Raw genomic sequence first — 25,781 nt, 5'->3', positions numbered from 1 at the left:
CCAAAGAGTTCGTCCTATCTAAGGTCCGTGTCATATACTGGAGCAGTAAACAACGTTTCTATTGCATAAGAACCTTATCAGATGGTAATGAGTTTGTTTTTTATCTTAAGCAAATGAACACGGTATGAGTGGGATAATGTCCTTTAAGGTGTATAATAATAGCAATTAAATTGACTTAGCAGAGACAATGGACACCTCAACGGGCGTTAACCCTGACGTATATGATTGTGAAATATATTCTACATAATGAGTAGACTTTTGGGACTTTCAGTATATTTTGATTCCAACAGTTTTGTACTTAAGTGTAATTCTGAATGCAGGATGTTATCTTGTAGCAGAGTATTTCTACTCTGTGGTATTACTACTTTTTCTGAAGGATCAATTCACCCCAAAATCAAAAGTACATACTTTTACCCGTGCAGTGATATTCATCAGTGTAGATTGTTGTGTGACTTGCTGAGTGTTGGAGGTATCGGCCCTACAGATGTCTGCCTCCTCTGAAATATAATGGGACTGAATGGCACTCGGCTTGTGGTGCTCAGAGCTCCACAACATTTGAAAAAGTCAACAGTGCTGTCTCTCTCCAGAAATCATGAGCCGGTTACTGAAGATAAGCCACAGACATTATAGTGATTATAGTTTCATAGGAACGATTTTCTTCGTACCGAACTACACCCTGAATCATCACCGGTGCAGCCGGGTGGTTTCTAGAAACCACTTCATTAGTTAGATGGAGATCACCTGTGGTTGGTGGAGGCTGATTGTGGTATTGATACACCTGTAACTGTTGGTGAGTCAGTATCGTGACAAAACCTCCAACACGAAGACAAAGAAACTCTGTGATCAACTCTGTGAAGAGATGACTGGAAAGCTCACGTCAGAGGAGAACATGTCGCTGAACATGCTTTGGAGTTAAAGGAAATCATTTGATATAATATTCAAACTAAACTCTTTGTTATGCAGTGTTATCAAGTTTTATTGGAGCTCAGTTGTATTTTATGACATGATTATTTATTTTAAAAAGAACTTTTCAAAAGTCTGTTTTTGTTTCATGTCATTTTTTCCTTTATTGTTGGCTGGGGGGGGGAATGGTGACAACTCCTTTGCGTGTCTCTCTTTAGTGAGGAAGACAAACTGTTTCCTGCTTTGTCTCAGGTGAGTCAGGTGAGGGGTGGAGCATAGTCACACCTCTAGTGAATGTTGATGCTTCACATGTAACACTGAGGTGTGTCTCATTCCAAAGTACTGATTCATTGATGCAAGTTTTATTGGAGCTCAGTTGTATTTTGTGACGTACTGTAATTATTCATTTTAAAAAGCCCTTTTCAAAAGTCTGGCTCATTCTGAGGTAACAAAGACAAAATGACTCTTATCTTCAGGTGATTACACACTAAAGAAAACATACTTAATGGTGTAATATTCCCAACAGATGCCCTTAAGGCTGTAACACACTGTTTCTTTAATTTAATATTTTGGTCCTAAAAATATAATTCAGTGACTTGTATTTAGCTCCACCCTCTCTTGTCTCTTCTGGTTGCAAAAAAACAAGATGGCGACGGCCAAAATGTCCAACTTGAGGCCTCAGAACGGTAGTCCACAAAGCAATGAGTGACGTCACAGTGATTATTGTCCATTTATATACAGTCTCTGATATGAAGCCAGAATTATGTAGCTTTGATGAGAACACGTGATTCGTCACAGATTGGAGTTTTAGTGACAAATGACGAATGACAAATTTACTTTCAAGTTTATGTTGTAAACCTTTTAATATCTAAAGTCATTTCACTTATTTTCTTATCTTTATATTTGTTTTATGAAGAGAGAAAGATTCAGTTATCAAAACACTAAAATTACATTTAGTCTGAGACGTCCACCTTAAAACAGAGACGTCCACCTTAAAACAGAGACGTCCACCTTTAAACAGAGACGTCCACCTTAAAACAGAGACGTCCACCTTAAAACAGACGTCCACCTTAAAACAGAGACGTCCACCTTAAAACAGAGACGTCCACCTTAAAACACAGACGTCCACCTTAAAACAGAGACGTCCACCTTAAAACAGAGACGTCCACCTTAAAACAGAGACGTCCACCTTAACACAGAGACGTCCGCCTTAAAACAGAGACGTCCACCTTAAAACAGAGAAGTCCACCTTAAAATAGAGACGTCCACCTTAAAACAGAGACGTCCACCTTTAATCCAACGTCTCCTCTGAACAGCAGACTTCAACTGATGGAAAGTGAATCAGAACTCAGAATCATCTTGTCTTCATTACATCAAATAGAAACGTGTTCATATATTTTGTATGATTTCATATTTATATATTGTGTAAATTGTGAACATTTCATGTAATGAAACCTTGATTTTCAAGTTTAGAAACATTATAATCTGATGTAGAACAGTAAATAAAGTGTGTTAGATCTGAACAATGATTGAAGCTCAAACATTCAGTTCATGATGAATTGATTCTTTATTCTTCATTTGGATCCATCAGCTTCCACAAAGTGCTCGCTGGTCTTCATGACTCCACACACACAAGTCAGAACAATCAAAGAAACTCAAGTTTAAAATGACACAGTATCCACAACAAGAACTAGAATGACCGACTCACGGCTGTATTCCTCCACCAACCGCTCAAGTTACACTTTACAAACATGTCTGTTCAAAACGTCATCACTTCATCATTCCTGTGAAGTTATAATGAATAATTAGATGAATTCTTGACTTGTCTTGTGAAGTCAAAGTGACTTTTGACTTCACATTAGAATCAGTTCATCCTTGAGTCCAAGTGGACGTTTGTGTGAAAGTTGAAGAAGTTCCCTCCAGACGTTCCTGATACATCACATTGATGAGAATGGAGCGGACGAACATCATGAAAACAAGAGGACAACATGAAGCCTCTGGTCTCGGCTGTCGAGGACTAGAACGGCTCAACAAAGCAGAACATGAGCAACTAAGTGATACATTTATATATGAAAAGGTAGAGAACAGAAACAAACAGCTGATTGTCAAACTAAATAACAACAAAAGAATGAAAACAATAATAAAACAATAACTGAAATAATAAAGATATATTTAGAAGAATGAGACATCAGGAGGACAGGTGCAGCTTTAAGGCTTTAAAACAAACATCATGAATATATTTATGATCTTTATCTCTAACTGCTCTGTTCCACTGTCACACACACCTTCATTGGTAACATATTCAGTTTACCATCAGTGTTAATGAATGGAAACATCCTCTCAGTGAAAGTGTGTGTGAAGGTGTGTATGTGTGTGTTAGTATCAGGATCAGAGAACGACAGCTTTCCTCTGTTCCAGTCCAGATTCACTCTGATCCTCTGGAGCTTCTTCTGCACTTTGAGAACAGTGGATGGAGCTGATGGTGACCGTGCTGAGTATTTATCTTCATAGAACCGTATTGTCCATAATCCAGATCGTATGTGTCCCTTCCTCTGGGCAGACTCTGCTAACACACCCAGATACCAGAATGTACTGTCTCCAACCTGGACATCCCAGCTGTGAGTCCCTGAGTTAAATCCCTCAGAGCCCAGAACAGACCTGTAACCATCAAACCTCTCTGGATTATCAGGAAGCTTCTGTTTCTCTCCTCGTCTCATACTGGTCAGATCTTCAGACAGGATGAGGTTTGGATGAGCAGTGTTTGGGTCCAGAACCACAGGAGTGTAGGAGACCATGTCCTTCATCTTGTTCCAGATGTTGAAGGCCAGGTTGCCCAGGTGTTTGGCCTCGTCTATCAGAGCTCCTGAGAGCAGCTGTGGATCCTCCAGCAGGGGGCGCTGCTGGACTCTTTCCACTGCAGCCTTGTAGTTGTTCAGGAATGAGACGTCTTCAGCTCTCAGCTCGTCCTCTGTGGCTCTGACTGTGTCTGAAAGAGCTGCTATCTCTCTGCTCAGAGCCTCCATCTTCTCCTTCATCATCTGACTCTTCTGCTCCTCTTCCTCCCTCAGTGCAGCCATCCTGGCCTCCTCTTCCTCCTCTAGAAACTGGTGAAGCTTCTTAAACTGCTCCTTAATCTGCCTCTCTGTGCGTCGGGCCTGGACCTTCATGTGTTCTGCTGTTTGATCAGACTTCACTTTAACTTCTTCATAAACCTTTAACTTCTCCTTTAAGGGCTCCAGAGCTTCCTGAAGGTTCTTCTTGTGTTGTCGAGCAGCTTCATTGATGGGTCTGAATCTGTGGTCGCTGTGTTTCTCTGAATCTCTGCAGATGACACACACTGGCTGCTGATGGTCCAGACAGAAGAGTTTGAGTTTCTCAGAGTGCAGACTGCAGAGAGGCTCTGAAGCTCTCTGATCTCTCTCCAGTGAGAAGGACTCACACAGGTTCTTTAACACCAGGTTACAAGGTGGATTTGACCTTGAAGATCTTCTCTTACAAACTGGACACTCCTGAGTTGGTTTCTCTCTCCACCAGCTCTTCAGACAGTCTTTACAGAAGCTGTGGCTACATGACAGAACAACAGGATCTCTAAAGACTTCACGACAGACCGGACAGCAGAGATCCTCCTCTGATCTGGAAGCCATTTAGTCTCTGAGTGAAGCTGAAAACACAGAAAGTACATCAGTCATGGCTCCCCTCCCTCCTCTACTAACTTCACTGTTTTTAGTCAAACTCACATTCAGTGTGTGGAGCGTCAGCAGCTTGAAGCAGCAGTGTTGTAGTTTTCCTCTTTTCTCTCCTGTAGATGAACTCACTCAGAGGAAGTTGTTAGTTTGTTCTGAAGGTGAATCTGATCGTCTGTTTTCAGTCTGCGTGTCTCTCTTTAGTGAGGAAGAAAGACAAACTGTTTCCTGCTTTGTCTCAGGTGAGTCAGGTGAGGGGTGGAGCTTTGTCACACCTCCTCTGATGAATGTTGTTGGTTCACATGTAACACTGAGGTGTGTCTCAGTCCAAAGTACTGACTCATTGCTGGATACGTGGACTGATAGAGTGCAGCAGGCTGTTGTAATTATTAGCAAGTGCAGCCTCACAGAGCTGCTAGCATGACTGCAGACTTATTTACGTCTGATAACATTACGTTTCACTCTGAGCTCTTGAAGCATGTTAAGTTTAGTCAGTAAAATCCCGACTGACTGAAGATTTACTTTTGAATGTGACTTTGTCTTCCTCATAGTCACGGCGAGATGTAGCTGGATTTCACTTCTCTCTCGTCGCAAAAAGAAATGGCTTTTGCATACACTTTAACAGTGGCATGAGAGAGTCATGTATCCACCAAACCCTCCAAAAAGGAGAGAATAGACCCCAACCACACAAGACAGGGGATCTAGCCTCCTTTCCTCACACCAGCGTTGGAACCTTGACCACTTTGCCTTGTAACAGGCGATGGTGGATCCTGCTCTTGTCACCTGAATGGTCAGCACCACCAGTACAAACAGTCCAGCCCTCCTCGGCATGTTCCTCTCAGGAGCCAAGCCTGGAGAGGATGGCCCAGGGCTGGGCCGCCATCATCTGAGTCATTTCTGCACACAAACACGGTGCAAAGCGGTGAACTGGAGCTACCAGAATGACCAACAACAGCTCCTGACTTATTCTCTCCAGCAGCTTTCTTGGTCATGGTACGTGTGCAAATGTGTCCAACAACTCCAAGGGTTGAATCATCCTGCTGTGTGAATCATAGCGGGTCGTGGGTGTTGCGGCGGTTGGTGAACTGATCCACTTCCGCTTTCCTGACGTGGGTCCAAATTCTGCTTCACCACCTCAGGGGGAAGCCTCCACTCGTCTGGTAGGGGTCCGCCTCTCAAATGGAGGTCGGCACCCCTGTTCTCCAGTCTCCAATGTGGAGAGCCTTCAGAGACAACAGGTGCCTTTGACACACAACCACAGGCTCTCTACTGTCCCCTACAGGGCAGCGGACTGAACTCCACCCTGCCTGTTGATATAAGCCACCGTGGTGCGGTTGTCGGTCCTCACCACATCACGCTTCCCACGTATCAGGAGCCTGTCTGAGGATGCAAAAATACAAGATGCAAGATACAAACTGAGAACCCATCTTATCCATAAACTGATCTTCTTCAAACACAAGCTTTCTCTTTCAACAACATTTAGTGTAAGTTGTAGACATTTTTCTTACACAAGCTGCCCATCAATATATAAAGTAATTCAAATGAGCTTCACCAGCTGCAACATTAATGTATCAATAATTATATTACAAAACAAGAATGTGTACCACGGTCTGGATGAATACTCGATTCTGATTGGCTGCAGGGTGTCCATTACTTCCTGTTATTGGACACCTACTGGGTAGTTAACTGTCCTACATTAATTATTATGCTAGTGTTATGCTAATCTTGAAGTTGATTTGGGGTCATTGGCGTGGCTGGATAGTTTGTCTTGATGTTAAACAGTCACTGACTAACATTGGCTGCTTGTCAACCGTACGCAATGTTCCTGACATTGAATCTTAACAGCATGAAGTTGACTTTGTGGCTCGTAGCTGAGCCAAAGAGTTCGTCCTATCTAAGGTCCGTGTCATATACTGGAGCAGTAAACAACGTTTCTATTGCATAAGAACCTTATCAGATGGTAATGAGTTTGTTTTTTTTCTTTAGCAAATGAACACGGTATGAGTGGGATAATGTCCTTTAAGGTGTATAATAATAGCAATTAAATTGACTTAGCAGAGACAATGGACACCTCAACGGGCGTTAACCCTGACGTATATGATTGTGAAATATATTCTACATAATGAGTAGACTTTTGGGACTTTCAGTATATTTTGATTCCAACAGTTTTGTACTTAAGTGTAATTCTGAATGCAGGATGTTAATTGTAGCAGAGTATTTCTACTCTGTGGTATTACTACTTTTTCTGAAGGATCAATTCACCCCAAAATCAAAAGTACATACTTTTACCCGTGCAGTGATATTCATCAGTGTAGATTGTTGTGTGACTTGCTGAGTGTTGGATATCACTCCCTCCAGTAAATACACGACGCCTTGGTTCTCTCAACTGATGGATTTATTCTTCCTCCTACTTCTCCGTCCACCGTCGAACTGTTTAAATCACATTTAGACATACAAAACAATCAGACGTTTACATTACATAAAAACACAGTTTGCGCGCGAATGTGCGCAATGGCGAATGTGCGCAATGGCGAATGTACATAAATAACGTACCTCACTGGCTGCACACAACTGAGAGGGAAATGAGTCCACTTGAAACACGAAAGATGATCCCTTGAAACTTGAACTGAAAACTTAGTTGACTTACTTTACTTTGTTTACTGACTGACTTACTGACTGACTGACTGAAGACGCTTCGCGCCCTTCTGCTGTCACTGTGCCACGGTCAAACACGTCCCGGTACAACACAGCAAGCAACAATAGTTCCCCCCCTTTTATACAAACAAAAACCCATTCGCATTAAAAACAAACCTTACAAATAACGACATGTAAACAAACATACTAAACAATGACATAAATAACCTTATGGCAGTTAAACTCCCACCAAATCACAATTTTTGGGATTTAACCTCACAAAATAACTATCAAATCTATTCTGCTTCAAGCAGTACAACTATCTTTTGTACAGGTCTATCAAGATAGACTGGCTTAGTGGTGCGTTTACCCTGGTTATCTAAGGTTGAGTCACTCATAAAAGGTTTCACCTTTCTGACTCTTCCATCAGCGCTAGGGTACACCGTTCTCCCACCATAAGAACCTCAGGTAGTCTTGGTCTTCAGGCCTTACATGGAACTGATGGAACATTCGCTCCACATCACACATAATAGCAATCGGGCCCTTGCGAAACCTACAAAGAACTCCCACCAAGGTGTTGGTGAGCTCTGGCCCAGTAAGAAGGTGGTCGTTCAGTGATGTGTCTCGGAACCTTGCTGAACAATCAAAGACGACACGTATCTTCCCCGGCTTTTGAGGGTGGTACACCCCGTGGTGGGGAATATACCAGACTGGTTGATTGTTGAGTTCTTCTTCTGGAACCCTCTCTGCATCACCACGAGCAATGATATCTTTCATGAAGTTCATGTAGTCTGAGCAGTATTTCTGGTCTCTCTTGAGCTTCCGTTCCAAGCATATTAGACGCTGAACAGCACATGACTTATTATTTGGTAGATTTGGTCTGTCTTGTTTGAACGGTAAGGGCATTTCAAAATGACCATCTTGTTTGTGTTTGATTCCATCTCTCAGCTTAGTCATGAAGTGGAGATCTTCCTGAGAGACGGTTGCCTCTTCTTCAACCTTTTCACTGAAATCAGATTCTAACACCTTAATTACATCATCAGGACTGATCATTTCTTTGATCTGGGTCTTGTAAACATAGTGAACTTCACTTTTAAGCTTGACTGTTGGTTTGGGTTCAGGCGTTACTTGCCTTACAATGATGCGGTGACTTACTCCAATTGCATCGCTGTAGTGATCTTGTGGTTCGCCATAACTCACGATGCTCCAACCTAGATCTGTTTTCTGAGCAAAGGGTTGGTTTTCTTCCCCACACACAACTTCTCGTGGCATTAGTGCTTGTGGGCAATTGTACCCAATCAGCAGACCAATTTCACACTCTTTTGGCTGCGCAATGTGTTCTGCAAGATGCTCCAAATGAGGCCATGCCTTAGCGGTCTCTGGAGTTGGAATATGTGTCCGATTAGCAGGGATAAATTCACGAGTGTAAGTTGTTGGCACTGTGATCTTCTTAGAGGAGAATAGCCCTCTTATTTGCAGGTTGTTTAGTCTTTTACAGGTTACAATGGTTGCTTTTGACGACATTGTAGATAGTTTTAGCTTCACTTGTTCTGTGTTCGTATCTAGAACGTTAGCCACTTCCTCAAGAATGAATGAAGAGTCACTTTGTGAATCTAGCAGAGCATAGACAAGAACTTCTTTGCTTGAATCACCTTGTGTTGACACGTAGACAGGTACTATCGCTGAAGTCTGTGTACTATTGCCTTCTTGCACAACTCTGTTAGATGTGGTTTCCTTGATGACTTCTTGTCGTTGTGTTGACTGTGGCTTTCTTTCTTTGACAGAACTTGGTTGCTTAGGATTTTCTCTCCTTGTTTCTTGATCTTGGTTTGAACGATCTTCGTGTAGGCATGTGGGATGGCGTTTTGAGCAGATGTCACAGACCATCCGGCTACTGCAGCTCTTGGATTGATGGCCAGGACTCAAACATCCAAAGCACAGTCTCTCACTCAGAATAAACTTGACACGGTCAGCGACTGGTCTTTCAATGAGTTTGCGACACTTGTGAACACTGTGTCCAAATTTCTGACAGAACACACATGTGACTATGTTTCTTTCACTGGTGTTCGTTGTGAAGATCTTGGCACCTACAGTTTGGTTCTTGAAGACCACTGTGGTTTGGTTCTTGAACTTTGCTTTATCAGATTCACCTTGTCGTAATGCATTGTAAGATGTTATAGGGTTGCAAACAATACTAGCTTCCATTGATAGGAATGTTACAAAATAACTAAAGCTAGGGAACCTTCTGTGTTCCAGTTGGTATTGTGTGGCCCTTCGGTTCCATCTGATACTTAACCAATCGGGTAGTTTTGCAGTCAGCCTTTGATTCTCCATATCGTCATTAAGAACCTTTAAACTCTCATTGTGAGCAATAGCAGATTCACAACTACGTAAATAGTCCACAAATTCTCTTAACTCAGCACTCTCCCTAGAGGCTATCTTTGGCCAAGCATGCAATTTGTCTCGGAAGGCTTTGGCAATGACGAAAGGCTCGCCATATCGTTCGTTGAGCACGTCCCATGCTGTGCGATATGAATCTTCTGAATCAATCAGAAAATGACCTTCTATAGCCTTTTTAGCTGCTCCTCCCACGTACTTCTGAAGGAAGAAGATTTTCTCTGACGTTGGAATGTTTTTCCTTTCAATTAGTGTCTGGAAGGAAGACTTCCAATGATTAAACTTGAGTGGATCCCCACTGAAGATCGTAGGCTCTGGAATGGGCAGCCTATTTGCTGATATAGCCTCAGCCAGTACTTTCACAAGCTCTCCCATGTCGTTTTGAAGCACACCTCTTGGAGCCACATCTCTTAGTGGTTGTGGGTACTGATACACAGGGTTCACCTGATTACTTGCTTTCTCAAGCGGAGGCAGCTCAGACTTATGTGGTGTAAGCCTTTGGTCTGGATAGAAGTCCTCTTCATCATAGACGTGAAGCCTTGCTCTGGCTGCATTCAGTCTTTTTAGCTCTTCCAAACGCACAAGCTCTCTTTTCAAGTCCTCTTCAGACTCTTTTCTTGCAGCATTTTCTTCTTGCTGTTTCCTTAAGAGAGTAGCTTCTTGTCTCTCCTTTTCTATCCTACGCTCAGTCTCTTCCATCCTACGCTCAGTCTCTTCCCTTTCTCCTTGAAGACGGCGAGTTAATGCAGCTGCTTCTTGGTCAGCAACTATCCGCTTGTTCTCAACTTCAAGTCTTTGCAGGTTCTCTTGGTGGCACTCTTGCTCAGCCATAATCTTCAACACAGCTTTGGTGGCTGCATACTCGGCAGCAGCTTCTTGTCTTTTAACTGAGGATACATAAGAGCGAGTGGAAATAACCTTGGAACACTTGGAGTCTGGAAATGAAACACTGGAAATTGTAGATGCAAATACAGAACTTGCATCTGGCCAAATCAGCTCCTCCTCTGTTCCTTGAATTTGAGACTGAGCGTTATGTACAACAATCTTGGTGACTGATATGCATTTGTCCAGCTTGCGGCGCATTTCGTGAGCTGGGCTGGCAATCCTTCGATGTTCATCATAAACACTATTCAGTTCAGATAACTCTCTTTGAATAATACTCGTGTATTCTTGTAGGATGTTACTGGGATCCCGTTTAGTTACAGATTTTTTAACCACTTTAGTTAAAGCTTTCCAGCGTTCGTAGATGCTGTCAAAGCGAAGTATTAGCTCTTTTGTCTTGAGCAGGTCTTTTGTAGCGTTGTCCAGGTCCTCATCACTGTCAAGTGAGCTGCTTTTGATTCCTATCTGCATCGTCTTCTGAAATTCTTTTCCTTTTTCTGTTAACGTGCGGACTCTCTCACTTCGTCGAGGCTCTTCAGACTGTGCTGTCTGTTCTACAGCACTAGACCCATCTACCTGCTCTGTTTCTGACACTTGTTCTATGAGTGCACCTACATACTGACTCCCTTTACTTGTTTGTGACATTTTAAATTATTTAACGTGAACTGTACACAGATCAAGTTGTCCCAAATAAGTAATGTAGTTCACAAAAAACATTTTACAAAAGGCACTCAAGATATTAAGTCACTTTCTCTTAAATAGACCCCTTAAAGTAAAGTAGAAATTGTAAAGGTCCTTAGTGAAACACTTAAATGAGTTTGCATTGAAAGATATTAAACCATTAACAGAAAACTTCTCTCCTAATGCTAGGTTTCTTATATTCACATACACAAACCCTTCTTTTTCTTAAGTAAATTAATTACCTCTTTTTTAAATGATCAGCAGTAACAATAAATCACTTACATTAATGCCTCTTAATATCTTATGGAACACTGTTATGTTAATAGGCTACACACAGCCCCTTATAGTACTTTTATTTTATTTTTTCAATCCTTATGTCACCTTTCAGAACACGAACTTAAGTGTCTGACTTATGGACGTCTTCATGAAAAAACAGATGAACTTGTGTGTCCTTTAACGCTCAACAGTGTCTTATCTGTGATTCCGTCTTGACGAGCTGTCGGGCACGAGCAGGTCCGGGAAATTCACGCAGATCTGAGTTCGACTATCACTCCCTCCAGTAAATACACGACGCCTTGGTTCTCTCAACTGATGGATTTATTCTTCCTCCTACTTCTCCGTCCACCGTCGAACTGTTTAAATCACATTTAGACATACAAAACAATCAGACGTTTACATTACATAAAAACACAGTTTGCGCGCGAATGTGCGCAATGGCGAATGTACATAAATAACGTACCTCACTGGCTGCACACAACTGAGAGGGAAATGAGTCCACTTGAAACACGAAAGATGATCCCTTGAAACTTGAACTGAAAACTTAGTTGACTTACTTTACTTTGTTTACTGACTGACTTACTGACTGACTGACTTAAGACGCTTCGCGCCCTTCTGCTGTCACTGTGCCACGGTCAAACACGTCCCGGTACAACACAGCAAGCAACAATAGTTCCCCCCCTTTTATACAAACAAAAACCCATTCGCATTAAAAACAAACCTTACAAATAACGACATGTAAACAAACATACTAAACAATGACATAAATAACCTTATGGCAGTTAAATTGGAGGTATGGCCCTACAGATGTCTGCCTTCTCTGAAATATAATGGGACTGAATGGCACTCGGCTTGTGGTGCTCAGAGCTCCACAACATTTGAAAAAGTCAACAGTGCTGTCTCTCTCCAGAAATCATGAGCCGGTTACTGAAGATAAGCCACAGACATTATAGTGATTATAGTTTCATAGGAACGATTTTCTTCGTACCGAACTACACCCTGAATCATCACCGGTGCAGCCGGGTGGTTTCTAGAAACCACTTCATTAGTTAGATGGAGATCACCTGTGGTTGGTGGAGGCTGATTGTGGTATTGATACACCTGTAACTGTTGGTGAGTCAGTATCGTGACAAAACCTCCAACACGAAGACAAAGAAACTCTGTGATCAACTCTGTGAAGAGATGACTGGAAAGCTCACGTCAGAGGAGAACATGTCGCTGAACATGCTTTGGAGTTAAAGGAAATCATTTGATATCATATTCAAACTAAACTCTTTGTTATGCAGTGTTATCAAGTTTCATTGGAGCTCAGTTGTATTTTGTGACGTACTGTAATTATTTATTTTAAAAAGAACTTTTCAAAAGTCTGGCTCATTCTGAGGTAACAAAGACACAATTATTCTTATCTTCATGTGATTACACACTAAAGAAAACATACTTAATGGTGTTATATTCCCAACAGATGCCCTTAAGGCTGTAACACACTGTTTCTTTAATTTAATATTTTGGTCAAAAACATATTATTCAGCGACGGTTGTATTTAGCTCCACCCTCTCTTGTCTCTTCTGGTTGCAAAAAAGCAAGATGGCGACGGCCAAAATGTCCAACTTGAAGCCTCAGAACGGTAGTCCACAAAGCAATGAGTGACGTCACAGTGATTATTGTCCATTTATATACAGTCTCTGATATGAAGCCAGAATTATGTAGCTTTGATGAGATCACGTGATTCGTCACAGATTGGAGTTTTAGTGACAAATGAGGAATGACAAATTTACTTTCAAGTTTATGTTGTAAACCTTTTAATATCTAAAGTCATTTCACTTATTTTCTTATCTTTATATTTGTTTTATGAAGAGAGAAAGATTCAGTTATCAAAACACTAAAATTACATTTAGTCTGAGACGTCCACCTTAAAACAGAGACGTCCACCTTAAAACAGAGACGTCCACCTTTAAACAGAGACGTCCACCTTAAAACAGAGACGTCCACCTTAAAACAGACGTCCACCTTAAAACAGAGACGTCCACCTTAAAACACAGACGTCCACCTTAAAACAGAGACGTCCACCTTAAAACAGAGACGTCCACCTTAAAACAGAGACGTCCACCTTAACACAGAGACGTCCGCCTTAAAACAGAGACGTCCACCTTAAAACAGAGAAGTCCACCTTAAAATAGAGACGTCCACCTTAAAACAGAGACGTCCACCTTTAATCCAACGTCTCCTCTGAACAGCAGACTTCAACTGATGGAAAGTGAATCAGAACTCAGAATCATCTTGTCTTCATTACATCAAATAGAAACGTGTTCATATATTTTGTATGATTTCATATTTATATATTGTGTAAATTGTGAACATTTCATGTAATGAAACCTTGATTTTCAAGTTTAGAAACATTATAATCTGATGTAGAACAGTAAATAAAGTGTGTTAGATCTGAACAATGATTGAAGCTCAAACATTCAGTTCATGATGAATTGATTCTTTATTCTTCATTTGGATCCATCAGCTTCCACAAAGTGCTCGCTGGTCTTCATGACTCCACACACACAAGTCAGAACAATCAAAGAAACTCAAGTTTAAAATGACACAGTATCCACAACAAGAACTAGAATGACCGACTCACGGCTGTATTCCTCCACCAACCGCTCAAGTTACACTTTACAAACATGTCTGTTCAAAACGTCATCACTTCATCATTCCTGTGAAGTTATAATGAATAATTAGATGAATTCTTGACTTGTCTTGTGAAGTCAAAGTGACTTTTGACTTCACATTAGAATCAGTTCATCCTTGAGTCCAAGTGGACGCTTGTGTGAAAGTTGAAGAAGTTCCCTCCAGACGTTCCTGATACATCACATTGATGAGAATGGAGCGGACGAACATCATGAAAACAAGAGGACAACATGAAGCCTCTGGTCTCGGCTGTCGAGGACTAGAACGGCTCAACAAAGCAGAACATGAGCAACTAAGTGATACATTTATATATGAAAAGGTAGAGAACAGAAACAAACAGCTGATTGTCAAACTAAATAACAACAAAAGAATGAAAACAATAATAAAACAATAACTGAAATAATAAAGATATATTTAGAAGAATGAGACATCAGGAGGACAGGTGCAGCTTTAAGGCTTTAAAACAAACATCATGAATATATTTATGATCTTTATCTCTAACTGCTCTGTTCCACTGTCACATACACCTTCATTGGTAACATATTCAGTTTACCAACAGTGCCAATGATTGGAAACATCCTCTCAGTGAAAGTGTGTGTGAAGGTGTGTATGTGTGTGTTAGTATCAGGATCAGAGAACGACAGCTTTCCTCTGTTCCAGTCCAGATTCACTCTGATCCTCTGGAGCTTCTTCTGCACTAAGAGATCAGTGGGTGGAGCTGATGGTGACCATGCTGAGTATTCATCTTCATAGAACCATATTGTCCATAATCCAGACACTATGTCTCCCTTCCTCTGGACAGACTCTGCTAACACACCCAGTAACCAGAGTTTACTGTCTCCAACCTGGACATCCCAGCTGTGAGTCCCTGAGTTAAATCCCTCAGAGCCCAGAACAGACCAGTATATCCTCTCTGGATTATCAGGAAGCTTCTGTTTCTTTCCTCGTCTCACACTGGTCAGATCTTCAGACAGGATGAGTCTTGGATAAGCAGTGTTTGGGTCCAGAATCACAGGAGTGTAGGAGACCATGTCCTTCATCTTGTTCCAGATGTTGAAGGCCAGGTTGCCCAGGTGTTTGGCCTCGTCTATCAGAGCTCCTGAGAGCAGCTGTGGATCCTCCAGCAGGGGGCGCTGCTGGACTCTTTCCACTGCAGCCTTGTAGTTGTTCAGGAATGAGACGTCTTCAGCTCTCAGCTCGTCCTCTGTGGCTCTGACTGTGTCTGAAAGAGCTGCTATCTCTCTGCTCAGAGCCTCCATCTTCTCCTTCATCATCTGACTCTTCTGCTCCTCTTCCTCCCTCAGTGCAGCCATCCTGGCCTCCTCTTCCTCCTCTAGAAACTGGTGAAGCTTCTTAAACTGCTCCTTAATCTGCCTCTCTGTGCGTCGGGCCTGGACCTTCATGTGTTCTGCTGTTTGATCAGACTTCACTTTAACTTCTTCATAAACCTTTAACTTCTCCTTTAAGGGCTCCAGAGCTTCCTGAAGGTTCTTCTTGTGTTGTCGAGCAGCTTCATCGATGGGTCTGAATCTGTGGTCGCTGTGTTTCTCTGAATCTCTGCAGACGACACACACTGGCTGCTGATGGTCCAGACAGAAGAGTTTGAGTTTCTCAGAGTGCAGACTGCAGAGAGGCTCTGAAGCTCTCTGATCTCTCTCCAGTAAGAAGGACTCACACAGGTTCTTTATAACCAGACTAACAGGTGGATTTGACCTTGAAGATCTTCTCTTACAAACTGGACACTCCTGAGTTGGTTTCTCTCTCCACCAGCTCTTCAGACAGTCTTTACAGAAGCTGTGGCTACATGACAGAACAACAGGATCTCTAAAGACTTCATGACAGACCGGACAGCAGAGATCCTCCTCTGATCTGGAAGCCATTTAGTCTCTGAGTGAAGCTGAAAACACAGAAAGTACATCAGTCATGGCTCCCCTCCCTCCTCTACTAACTTCACTGTTTTTAGTCAAACTCACATTCAGTGTGTGGAGCGTCAGCAGCTTGAAGCAGCAGTGTTGTAGTTTTCCTCTTTTCTCTCCTGTAGATGAACTCACTCAGAGGAAGTTGTTAGTTTGTTCTGAAGGTGAATCTGATCGTCTGTTTTCAGTCTGCGTGTCTCTCTTTAGTGAGGAAGAAAGACAAACTGTTTCCTGCTTTGTCTCAGGTGAGTCAGGTGAGGGGTGGAGCTTTGTCACACCTCCTCTGAAGAATGTTGTTGGTTCACATGTAACACTGAGGTGTGTCTCATTCCAAAGTATTGACTCATTGCTGGATACGTGGACTGATAGAGTGCAGCAGGCTGTTGTAATTATTAGCAAGTGCAGCCTCACAGAGCTGCTAGCATGACTGCAGACGTATCAAAACCTCTCTTGTTCTCCGTCTCATATCTCACACATTTTATTTTGAAGCATGTTAAGTTTAGACAGTAAAATCCCGACTGACTGAAGGTTTACTTTTGAATGTGACTTTGTCTTCCTCATAGTCACGGCGAGATGTAGCTGGATTTCACTTCTCTCTCGTCGCAAAAAGAAATGGCTTTTGCATACACTTTAACAGTGGCATGAGAGAGTCATGTATCCACCAAACCCTCCAAAAAGGAGAGAATAGACCCCAACCACACAAGACAGGGGATCTAGCCTCCTTTCCTCACACCAGCATTGGAACCTTGACCACTTTGCCTTGTAACAGGCGATGGTGGATCCTGCTCTTGTCACCTGAATGGTCAGCACCACCAGTACAAACAGTCCAGCCCTCCTCGGCATGTTCCTCTCAGGAGCCAAGCCTGGAGAGGATGGCCCAGGGCTGGGCCGCCATCACCTGAGTCATTTCTGCACACAAACACGGTGCAAAGCGGTGAACTGGAGCTACCAGAATGACCAACAACAGCTCCTGACTTATTCTCTCCAGCAGCTTTCTTGGTCATGGTACGTGTGCAAATGTGTCCAACAACTCCAAGGGTTGAATCATCCTGCTGTGTGAATCATAGCGGGTCGTGGGTGTTGCGGCGGTTGGTGAACTGATCCACTTCCGCTTTCCTGACGTGGGTCCAAATTCTGCTTCACCACCTCAGGGGGAAGCCTCCACTCGTCTGGTAGGGGTCCGCCTCTCAAATGGAGGTCGTCACCCCTGTTCTCCAGTCTCCAATGTGGAGAGCCTTCAGAGACAACAGGTGCCTTTGACACACAACCACAGGCTCTCTACTGTCCCCTACAGGGCAGCGGACTGAACTCCACCCTGCCTGTTGATATAAGCCACCGTGGTGTGGTTGTCGGTCCTCACCACATCACGCTTCCCACGTATCAGGAGCCTGTCTGAGGATGCAAAAATACAAGATGCAAGATACAAACTGAGAACCCATCTTATCCATAAACTGATCTTCTTCAAACACAAGCTTTCTCTTTCAACAACATTTAGTGTAAGTTGTAGACATTTTTCTTACACAAGCTGCCCATCAATATATAAAGTAATTCAAATGAGCTTCACCAGCTGCAACATTAATGTATCAATAATTATATTACAAAACAAGAATGTGTACCATGGTCTGGATGAATACTCGATTCTGATTGGCTGCAGGGTGTCCATTACTTCCTGTTATTGGACACCTACTGGGTAGTTAACTGTCCTACATTAATTATTATGCTAGTGTTATGCTAATCTTGAAGTTGATTTGGGGTCATTGGCGTGGCTGGATAGTTTGTCTTGATGTTAAACAGTCACTGACTAACATTGGCTGCTTGTCAACCGTACGCAATGTTCCTGACATTGAATCTTAACAGCATGAAGTTGACTTTGTGGCTCGTAGCTGAGCCAAAGAGTTCGTCCTATCTAAGGTCCGTGTCATATACTGGAGCAGTAAACAACGTTTCTATTGCATAAGAACCTTATCAGATGGTAATGAGTTTGTTTTTTTTCTTTAGCAAATGAACACGTTATAAGTGGGATAATGTCCTTTAAGGTGTATAATATTAGCAATTAAATTGACTTAGCAGAGACAATGGACACCTCAACGGGCGTTAACCCTGACGTATATGATTGTGAAATATATTCTACATAATGAGTAGACTTTTGGGACTTTCAGTATATTTTGATTCCAACAGTTTTGTACTTAAGTGTAATTCTGAATGCAGGATGTTATCTTGTAGCAGAGTATTTCTACTCTGTGGTATTACTACTTTTTCTGAAGGATCAATTCACCCCAAAATCAAAAGTACATACTTTTACCCGTGCAGTGATATTCATCAGTGTAGATTGTTGTGTGACTTGCTGAGTGTTGGAGGTATCGGCCCTACAGATGTCTGCCTCCTCTGAAATATAATGGGACTGTATGGCACTCGGCTTGTGGTGCTCAGAGCTCCACAACATTTGAAAAAGTCAACAGTGCTGTCTCTCTCCAGAAATCATGAGCCGGTTACTGAAGATAAGCCACAGACATTATAGTGATTATAGTTTCATAGGAACGATTTTCTTCGTACCGAACTACACCCTGAATCATCACCGGTGCAGCCGGGTGGTTTCTAGAAACCACTTCATTAGTTAGATGGAGATCACCTGTGGTTGGTGGAGGCTGATTGTGGTATTGATACACCTGTAACTGTTGGTGAGTCAGTATCGTGACAAAACCTCCAACACGAAGACAAAGAAACTCTGTGATCAACTCTGTGAAGAGATGACTGGAAAGCTCACGTCAGAGGAGAACATGTCGCTGAACATGCTTTGGAGTTAAAGGAAATCATTTGATATCATATTCAAACTAAACTCTTTGTTATGCAGTGTTATCAAGTTTCATTGGAGCTCGGTTGTATTTTATGACGTAATTATTTATTTTAAAAAGCTCTTTTCAAAAGTCTGTTTTTGTTTCATGTCATTTTTTCCTTTATTGTTGGCTGGGGGGGGAATGGTGACAACTCCTTTGCGTGTCTCTCTTTAGTGAGGAAGACAAACTGTTTCCTGCTTTGTCTCAGGTGAGTCAGGTGAGGGGTGGAGCTTAGTCACACCTCTACTGAATGTTGATGCTTCACATGTAACACTGAGGTGTGTCTCATTCCAAAGTACTGATTCATTGATGCAAGTTTTATTGGAGCTCAGTTGTATTTTATGACGTACTGTAATTATTTATTTTAAAAAGCCCTTTTCAAAAGTCTGGCTCATTCTGAGGTAACAAAGACACAATGATTCTTATCTTCAGGTGATTACACACTAAAGAAAACATACTTAATGGTGTTATATTCCCAACAGATGCCCTTAAGGCTGTAACACACTGTTTCTTTAATTTAATATTTTGGTCCAAAAAATATAATTCAGTGACTTGTATTTAGCTCCACCCTCTCTTGTCTCTTCTGGTTGCAAAAAAGCAAGATGGCGACGGCCAAAATGTCCAACTTGAAGCCTCAGAACGGTAGTCCACAAAGCAATGAGTGACGTCACAGTGATTATTGTCCATTTATATACAGTCTCTGATATGAAGCCAGAATTATGTAGCTTTGATGAGAACACGTGATTCGTCACAGATTGGAGTTTAAGTGACAAATGACGAATGACAATGACAAATTTACTTTCAAGTTTATGTTGTAAACCTTTTAATATCTAGAGTCATTTCACTTATTTTCTTATCTTTATATTTGTTTTATGAAGAGAGAAAGATTCAGTTATCAAAACACTAAAATGACATTTAGTCTGAGACGTCCACCTTAAAACAGAGACGTCCACCTTAAAACAGAGACGTCCACCTTAAAACAGAGACGTCCACCTTAAAACAGAGACGTCCACCTTAAAACAGAGACGTCCACCTTAAAACAGAGACGTCCACCTTTAAACAGAGACGTCCACCTTAAAACAGAGACGTCCACCTTTAAACAGAGACGTCCACCTTAAAACAGAGACGTCCACCTTTAAACAGAGACGTCCACCTTTAAACAGAGACGTCCACCTTAAAACAGAGACGTCCACCTTTAAACAGAGACGTCCACCTTAAAGCAGAGACGTCCACCTTAAAACAGAGACGTCCACCTTTAAACAGAGACGTCCACCTTAAAACAGAGAAGTCCACCTTAAAATAGAGACGTCCACCTTAAAACAGAGACGTCCACCTTTAATCCAACGTCTCCTCTGAACAGCAGACTTCAACTGATGGAAAGTGAATCAGAACTCAGAATCATCTTGTCTTCATTACATCAAATAGAAACGTGTTCATATATTTTGAATGATTTCATATTTATATATTGTGTAAATTGTGAACATTTCATGTAATGAAACCTTGATTTTAAAGTTTAGAAACATTATAATCTGATGTAGAACAGTAAATAAAGTGTGTTAGATCTGAACAATGATTGAAGCTCAAACATTCAGTTGATGATGAATTGATTCTTTATTCTTCATTTGGATCCATCAGCTTCCACAAAGTGCTCGCTGGTCTTCATGACTCCACACACACAAGTCAGAACAATCAAAGAAACTCAAGTTTAAAATGACACAGTATCCACAACAAGAACTAGAATGACCGACTCACGGCTGTATTCCTCCACCAACCGCTCAAGTTACACTTTACAAACATGTCTGTTCAAAACGTCATCACTTCATCATTCCTGTGAAGTTATAATGAATAATTAGATGAATTCTTGACTTGTCTTGTGAAGTCAAAGTGACTTTTGACTTCACATTAGAATCAGTTCATCCTTGAGTCCAAGTGGACGCTTGTGTGAAAGTTGAAGAAGTTCCCTCCAGACGTTCCTGATACATCACATTGATGAGAATGGAGCGGACGAACATCATGAAAACAAGAGGACAACATGAAGCCTCTGGTCTCGGCTGTCGAGGACTAGAACGGCTCAACAAAGCAGAACATGAGCAACTAAGTGATACATTTATATATGAAAAGGTAGAGAATAGAAACAAACAGCTGATTGTCAAACTAAATAACAACAAAAGAATGAAAACAATAATAAAACAATAACTGAAATAATAAAGATATATTTAGAAGAATGAGACATCAGGAGGACAGGTGCAGCTTTAAGGCTTTAAAACAAACATCATGAATATATTTATGATCTTTATCTCTAACTGCTCTGTTCCACTGTCACACACACCTTCATTGGTAACATATTCAGTTTACCAACAGTGATAATGATTGGAAACATCCTCTCAGTGAAAGTGTGTGTGAAGGTGTGTATGTGTGTGTTAGTATCAGGATCAGAGAACGACAGCTTTCCTCTGTTCCAGTCCAGATTCACTCTGATCCTCTGGAGCTTCTTCTGCACTTTGAGAACAGTGGGTGGAGCTGATGGTGACCGTGCTGAGTATTTATCTTCATAGAACCGTATTGTCCATAATCCAGACAGTATGTCTCCCTTCCTCTGGACAGACTCTGCTAACACACCCAGATACCAGAGTGTACTGTCTCCAACCTGGACATCCCAGCTGTGAGTCCCTGAGTTAAATCCCTCAGAGCCCAGAACAGACCTGTAACCATTAATCCTCTCTGGATTATCAGGAAGCTGCTGTCTCTCTCCTCGTCTCACTCTGGTCAGATCTTCAGACAGGATGAGGTTTGGATCAGCAGTGTTTGGGTCCAGAATCACAGGAGTGTAGGAGACCATGTCCTTCATCTTGTTCCAGATGTTGAAGGTCAGGTTGCCCAGGTGTTTGGCCTCGTCTATCAGAGCTCCTGAGAGCAGCTGTGGATCCTCCAGCAGGGGGCGCTGCTGGACTCTTTCCACTGCAGCCTTGTAGTTGTTCAGGAATGAGACGTCTTCAGCTCTCAGCTCGTCCTCTGTGGCTCTGACTGTGTCTGAAAGAGCTGCTATCTCTCTGCTCAGAGCCTCCATCTTCTCCTTCATCATCTGACTCTTCTGCTCCTCTTCCTCCCTCAGTGCAGCCATCCTGGCCTCCTCTTCCTCCTCTAGAAACTGGTGAAGCTTCTTAAACTGCTCCTTAATCTTCCTCTCTGTGCGTCGGGCCTGGACCTTCATGTGTTCTGCTGTTTGATCAGACTCCACTTTAACTTCTTCATAAACCTTTAACTTCTCCTTTAAGGGCTCCAGAGCTTCCTGAAGGTTCTTCTTGTGTTGTCGAGCAGCTTCATCGATGGGTCTGAATCTGTGGTCGCTGTGTTTCTCTGAATCTCTGCAGACGACACACACTGGCTGCTGATGGTCCAGACAGAAGAGTTTGAGTTTCTCAGAGTGCAGACTGCAGAGAGGCTCTGAAGCTCTCTGATCTCTGTCCAGTGAGAAGGACTCACACAGGTTCTTTAACACCAGGTTACGAGGTGGATTTGACCTTGAAGATCTTCTCTTACAAACTGGACACTCCTGAGTTGGTTTCTCTCTCCACCAGCTCTTCAGACAGTCTTTACAGAAGCTGTGGCTACATGACAGAACAACAGGATCTCTAAAGACTTCATGACAGACCGGACAGCAGAGATCCTCCTCTGGTCTGGAAGCCATTTAGTCTCTGAGTGAAGCTGAAAACACAGAAAGTACATCAGTCATGGCTCCCCTCCCTCCTCTACTAACTTCACTGTTTTTAGTCAAACTCACATTCAGTGTGTGGAGCGTCAGCAGCTTGAAGCAGCAGTGTTGTAGTTTTCCTCTTTTCTCTCCTGTAGATGAACTCACTCAGAGGAAGTTGTTAGTTTGTTCTGAAGGTGAATCTGATCGTCTGTTTTCAGTCTGCGTGTCTCTCTTTAGTGAGGAAGAAAGACAAACTGTTTCCTGCTTTGTCTCAGGTGAGTCAGGTGAGGGGTGGAGCTTTGTCACACCTCCTCTGATGAATGTTGTTGGTTCACATGTAACACTGAGGTGTGTCTCATTCCAAAGTGCTGACTCATTGCTGGATATGTGGACTGATAGAGTGCAGCAGGCTGTTGTAATTATTAGCAAGTGCATCCTCACAGAGCTGCTAGCATGACTGCAGACTTATTTATGTCTGATAACATTACGTTTCACTCTGAGCTCTTGAAGCATGTTAAGTTTAGTCAGTAAAATCCCGACTGACTGAAGATTTACTTTTGAATGTGACTTTGTCTTCCTCATAGTCACGGCGAGATGTAGCTGGATTTCACTTCTCTCTCGTCGCAAAAAGAAATGGCTTTTGCATACACTTTAACAGTGGCATGAGAGAGTCATGTATCCACCAAACCCTCCAAAAAGGAGAGAATAGACCCCAACCACACAAGACAGGGGATCTAGCCTCCTTTCCTCACACCAGCATTGGAACCTTGACCACTTTGCATTGTAACAGGCGATGGTGGATCCTGCTCTTGTCGCCTGAATGGTCAGCACCACCAGTACAAACAGTCCAGCCCTCCTCGGCATGTTCCTCTCAGGAGCCAAGCCTGGAGAGGATGGCCCAGGGCTGGGCCGCCATCACCTGAGTCATTTCTGCACACAAACACGGTGCAAAGCGGTGAACTGGAGCTACCAGAATGCCCAACAACAGCTCCTGACTTATTCTCTCCAGCAGCTTTCTTGGTCATGGTACGTGTGCAAATGTGTCCAACAACTCCAAGGGTTGAATCATCCTGCTGTGTGAATCATAGCGGGTCGTGGGTGTTGCGGCGGTTGGTGAACTGATCCACTTCCGCTTTCCTGACGTGGGTCCAAATTCTGCTTCACCACCTCAGGGGGAAGCCTCCACTCGTCTGGTAGGGGTCCGCCTCTCAAATGGAGGTCGTCACCCCTGTTCTCCAGTCTCCAATGTGGAGAGCCTTCAGAGACAACAGGTGCCTTTGACACACAACCACAGGCTCTCCACTGTCCCCTACAGGGCAGCGGACTGAACTCCACCCTGCCTGTTGATATAAGCCACCGTGGTGCGGTTGTCGGTCCTCACCACATCACGCTTCCCACGTATCAGGAGCCTGTCTGAGGATGCAAAAATACAAGATGCAAGATACAAACTGAGAACCCATCTTATCCATAAACTGATCTTCTTCAAACACAAGCTTTCTCTTTCAACAACATTTAGTGTAAGTTGTAGACATTTTTCTTACACAAGCTGCCCATCAATATATAAAGTAATTCAAATGAGCTTCACCAGCTGCAACATTAATGTATCAATAATTATATTACAAAACAAGAATGTGTACCATGGTCTGGATGAATACTCGATTCTGATTGGCTGCAGGGTGTCCATTACTTCCTGTTATTGGACACCTACTGGGTAGTTAACTGTCCTACATTAATTATTATGCTAGTGTTATGCTAATCTTGAAGTTGATTTGGGGTCATTGGCGTGGCTGGATAGTTTGTCTTGATGTTAAACAGTCACTGACTAACATTGGCTGCTTGTCAACCGTACGCAATGTTCCTGACATTGAATCTTAACAGCATGAAGTTGACTTTGTGGCTCGTAGCTGAGCCAAAGAGTTCGTCCTATCTAAGGTCCGTCTTATATACTGGAGCAGTAAACAACGTTTCTATTGCATAAGAACCTTATCAGATGGTAATGAGTTTGTTTTTTTTCTTTAGCAAATGAACACGTTATAAGTGGGATAATGTCCTTTAAGGTGTATAATATTAGCAATTAAATCGACTTAGCAGAGACAATGGACACCTCAACGGGCGTTAACCCTGACGTATATGATTGTGAAATATATTCTACATAATGAGTAGACTTTTGGGACTTTCAGTATATTTTGATTCCAACAGTTTTGTACTTAAGTGTAATTCTGAATGCAGGATGTTATCTTGTAGCAGAGTATTTCTACTCTGTGGTATTACTACTTTTTCTGAAGGATCAATTCACCCCAAAATCAAAAGTACATACTTTTACCCGTGCAGTGATATTCATCAGTGTAGATTGTTGTGTGACTTGCTGAGTGTTGGAGGTATCGGCCCTACAGATGTCTGCCTCCTCTGAAATATAATGGGACTGAATGGCACTCGGCTTGTGGTGCTCAGAGCTCCACAACATTTGAAAAAGTCAACAGTGCTGTCTCTCTCCAGAAATCATGAGCCGGTTACTGAAGATAAGCCACAGACATTATAGTGATTATAGTTTCATAGGAACGATTTTCTTCGTACCGAACTACACCCTGAACCATCACCGGTGCAGCCGGGTGGTTTCTAGAAACCACTTCATTAGTTAGATGGAGATCACCTGTGGTTGGTGGAGGGTGATTGTGGTATTGATACACCTGTAACTGTTGGTGAGTCAGTATCGTGACAAAACCTCCAACACGAAGACAAAGAAACTCTGTGATCAACTCTGTGAAGAGATGACTGGAAAGCTCACGTCAGAGGAGAACATGTCGCTGAACATGCTTTGGAGTTAAAGGAAATAATGTGATATAATATTCAAACTAAACTCTTTGTTATGCAGTGTTATCAAGTTTCATTGGAGCTCAGTTGTATTTTATGACATGATTATTTATTTTAAAAAGAACTTTTCAAAAGTCTGTTTTTGTTTCATGTCATTTTTTCCTTTATTGTTGGCTGGGGGGGGGAATGGTGACAACTCCTTTGCGTGTCTCTCTTTAGTGAGGAAGAAAGACAAACTGTTTCCTGCTTTGTCTCAGGTGAGTCAGGTGAGGGGTGGAGCTTAGTCACACCTCTACTGAATGTTGATGCTTCACATGTAACACTGAGGTGTGTCTCATTCCAAAGTACTGATTCATTGATGCAAGTTTTATTGGAGCTCAGTTGTATTTTATGA

At 42.3% G+C, this 25,781-nt stretch overlaps 3 protein-coding genes across 3 annotated transcripts; all 3 read right to left on the bottom strand.

Moving 5' to 3' along the window:
- Window positions 1-2,462: 2,462 nt before the first annotated feature.
- Window positions 2,463-4,779, bottom strand: LOC306715732 (zinc-binding protein A33-like). The gene is made up of 2 exons (XM_079186192.1): window positions 4,641-4,779; window positions 2,463-4,564 (listed from the first exon to the last, which is right to left on the bottom strand). Exon 2 carries the CDS (start codon window positions 4,545-4,547, stop codon window positions 3,159-3,161), a length of 1,389 nt encoding a protein of 462 aa, XP_079042318.1. The 5' UTR covers window positions 4,548-4,564; window positions 4,641-4,779; the 3' UTR covers window positions 2,463-3,158.
- Window positions 4,780-13,933: 9,154 nt separating this feature from the next.
- On the bottom strand, window positions 13,934-16,245 carry LOC306715735 (zinc-binding protein A33-like). The gene is made up of 2 exons (XM_079186195.1): window positions 16,106-16,245; window positions 13,934-16,029 (listed from the first exon to the last, which is right to left on the bottom strand). The coding sequence occupies exon 2, from the start codon at window positions 16,010-16,012 to the stop codon at window positions 14,630-14,632; it is 1,383 nt and encodes a 460-aa protein (XP_079042321.1). The 5' UTR covers window positions 16,013-16,029; window positions 16,106-16,245; the 3' UTR covers window positions 13,934-14,629.
- A 4,240-nt stretch (window positions 16,246-20,485) lies between these two features.
- LOC306715731 (nuclear factor 7, ovary-like) lies at window positions 20,486-22,803 on the bottom strand. The gene is made up of 2 exons (XM_079186191.1): window positions 22,664-22,803; window positions 20,486-22,587 (listed from the first exon to the last, which is right to left on the bottom strand). The coding sequence occupies exon 2, from the start codon at window positions 22,568-22,570 to the stop codon at window positions 21,182-21,184; it is 1,389 nt and encodes a 462-aa protein (XP_079042317.1). The 5' UTR covers window positions 22,571-22,587; window positions 22,664-22,803; the 3' UTR covers window positions 20,486-21,181.
- Window positions 22,804-25,781: the final 2,978 nt, after the last annotated feature.

This window comes from Pholis gunnellus (assembly GCF_910591455.1).
Source record: "Pholis gunnellus genome assembly, chromosome: 3".
Lineage (NCBI taxonomy): Eukaryota > Metazoa > Chordata > Actinopteri > Perciformes > Pholidae > Pholis > Pholis gunnellus.
The sequence above is the reverse complement of the archived record's forward strand: the minus strand, read 5'-3'. Positions and strand labels throughout refer to the sequence as shown.

Bases quoted from the DNA above. Each gene is read 5' to 3' on its own strand.
- LOC306715732 (XM_079186192.1), bottom strand. From the start codon at position 4,547: ATGGCTTCCAGATCAGAGGAGGATCTCTGCTGTCCGGTCTGTCGTGAA.
- LOC306715735 (XM_079186195.1), bottom strand. From the start codon at position 16,012: ATGGCTTCCAGATCAGAGGAGGATCTCTGCTGTCCGGTCTGTCATGAA.
- LOC306715731 (XM_079186191.1), bottom strand. From the start codon at position 22,570: ATGGCTTCCAGACCAGAGGAGGATCTCTGCTGTCCGGTCTGTCATGAA.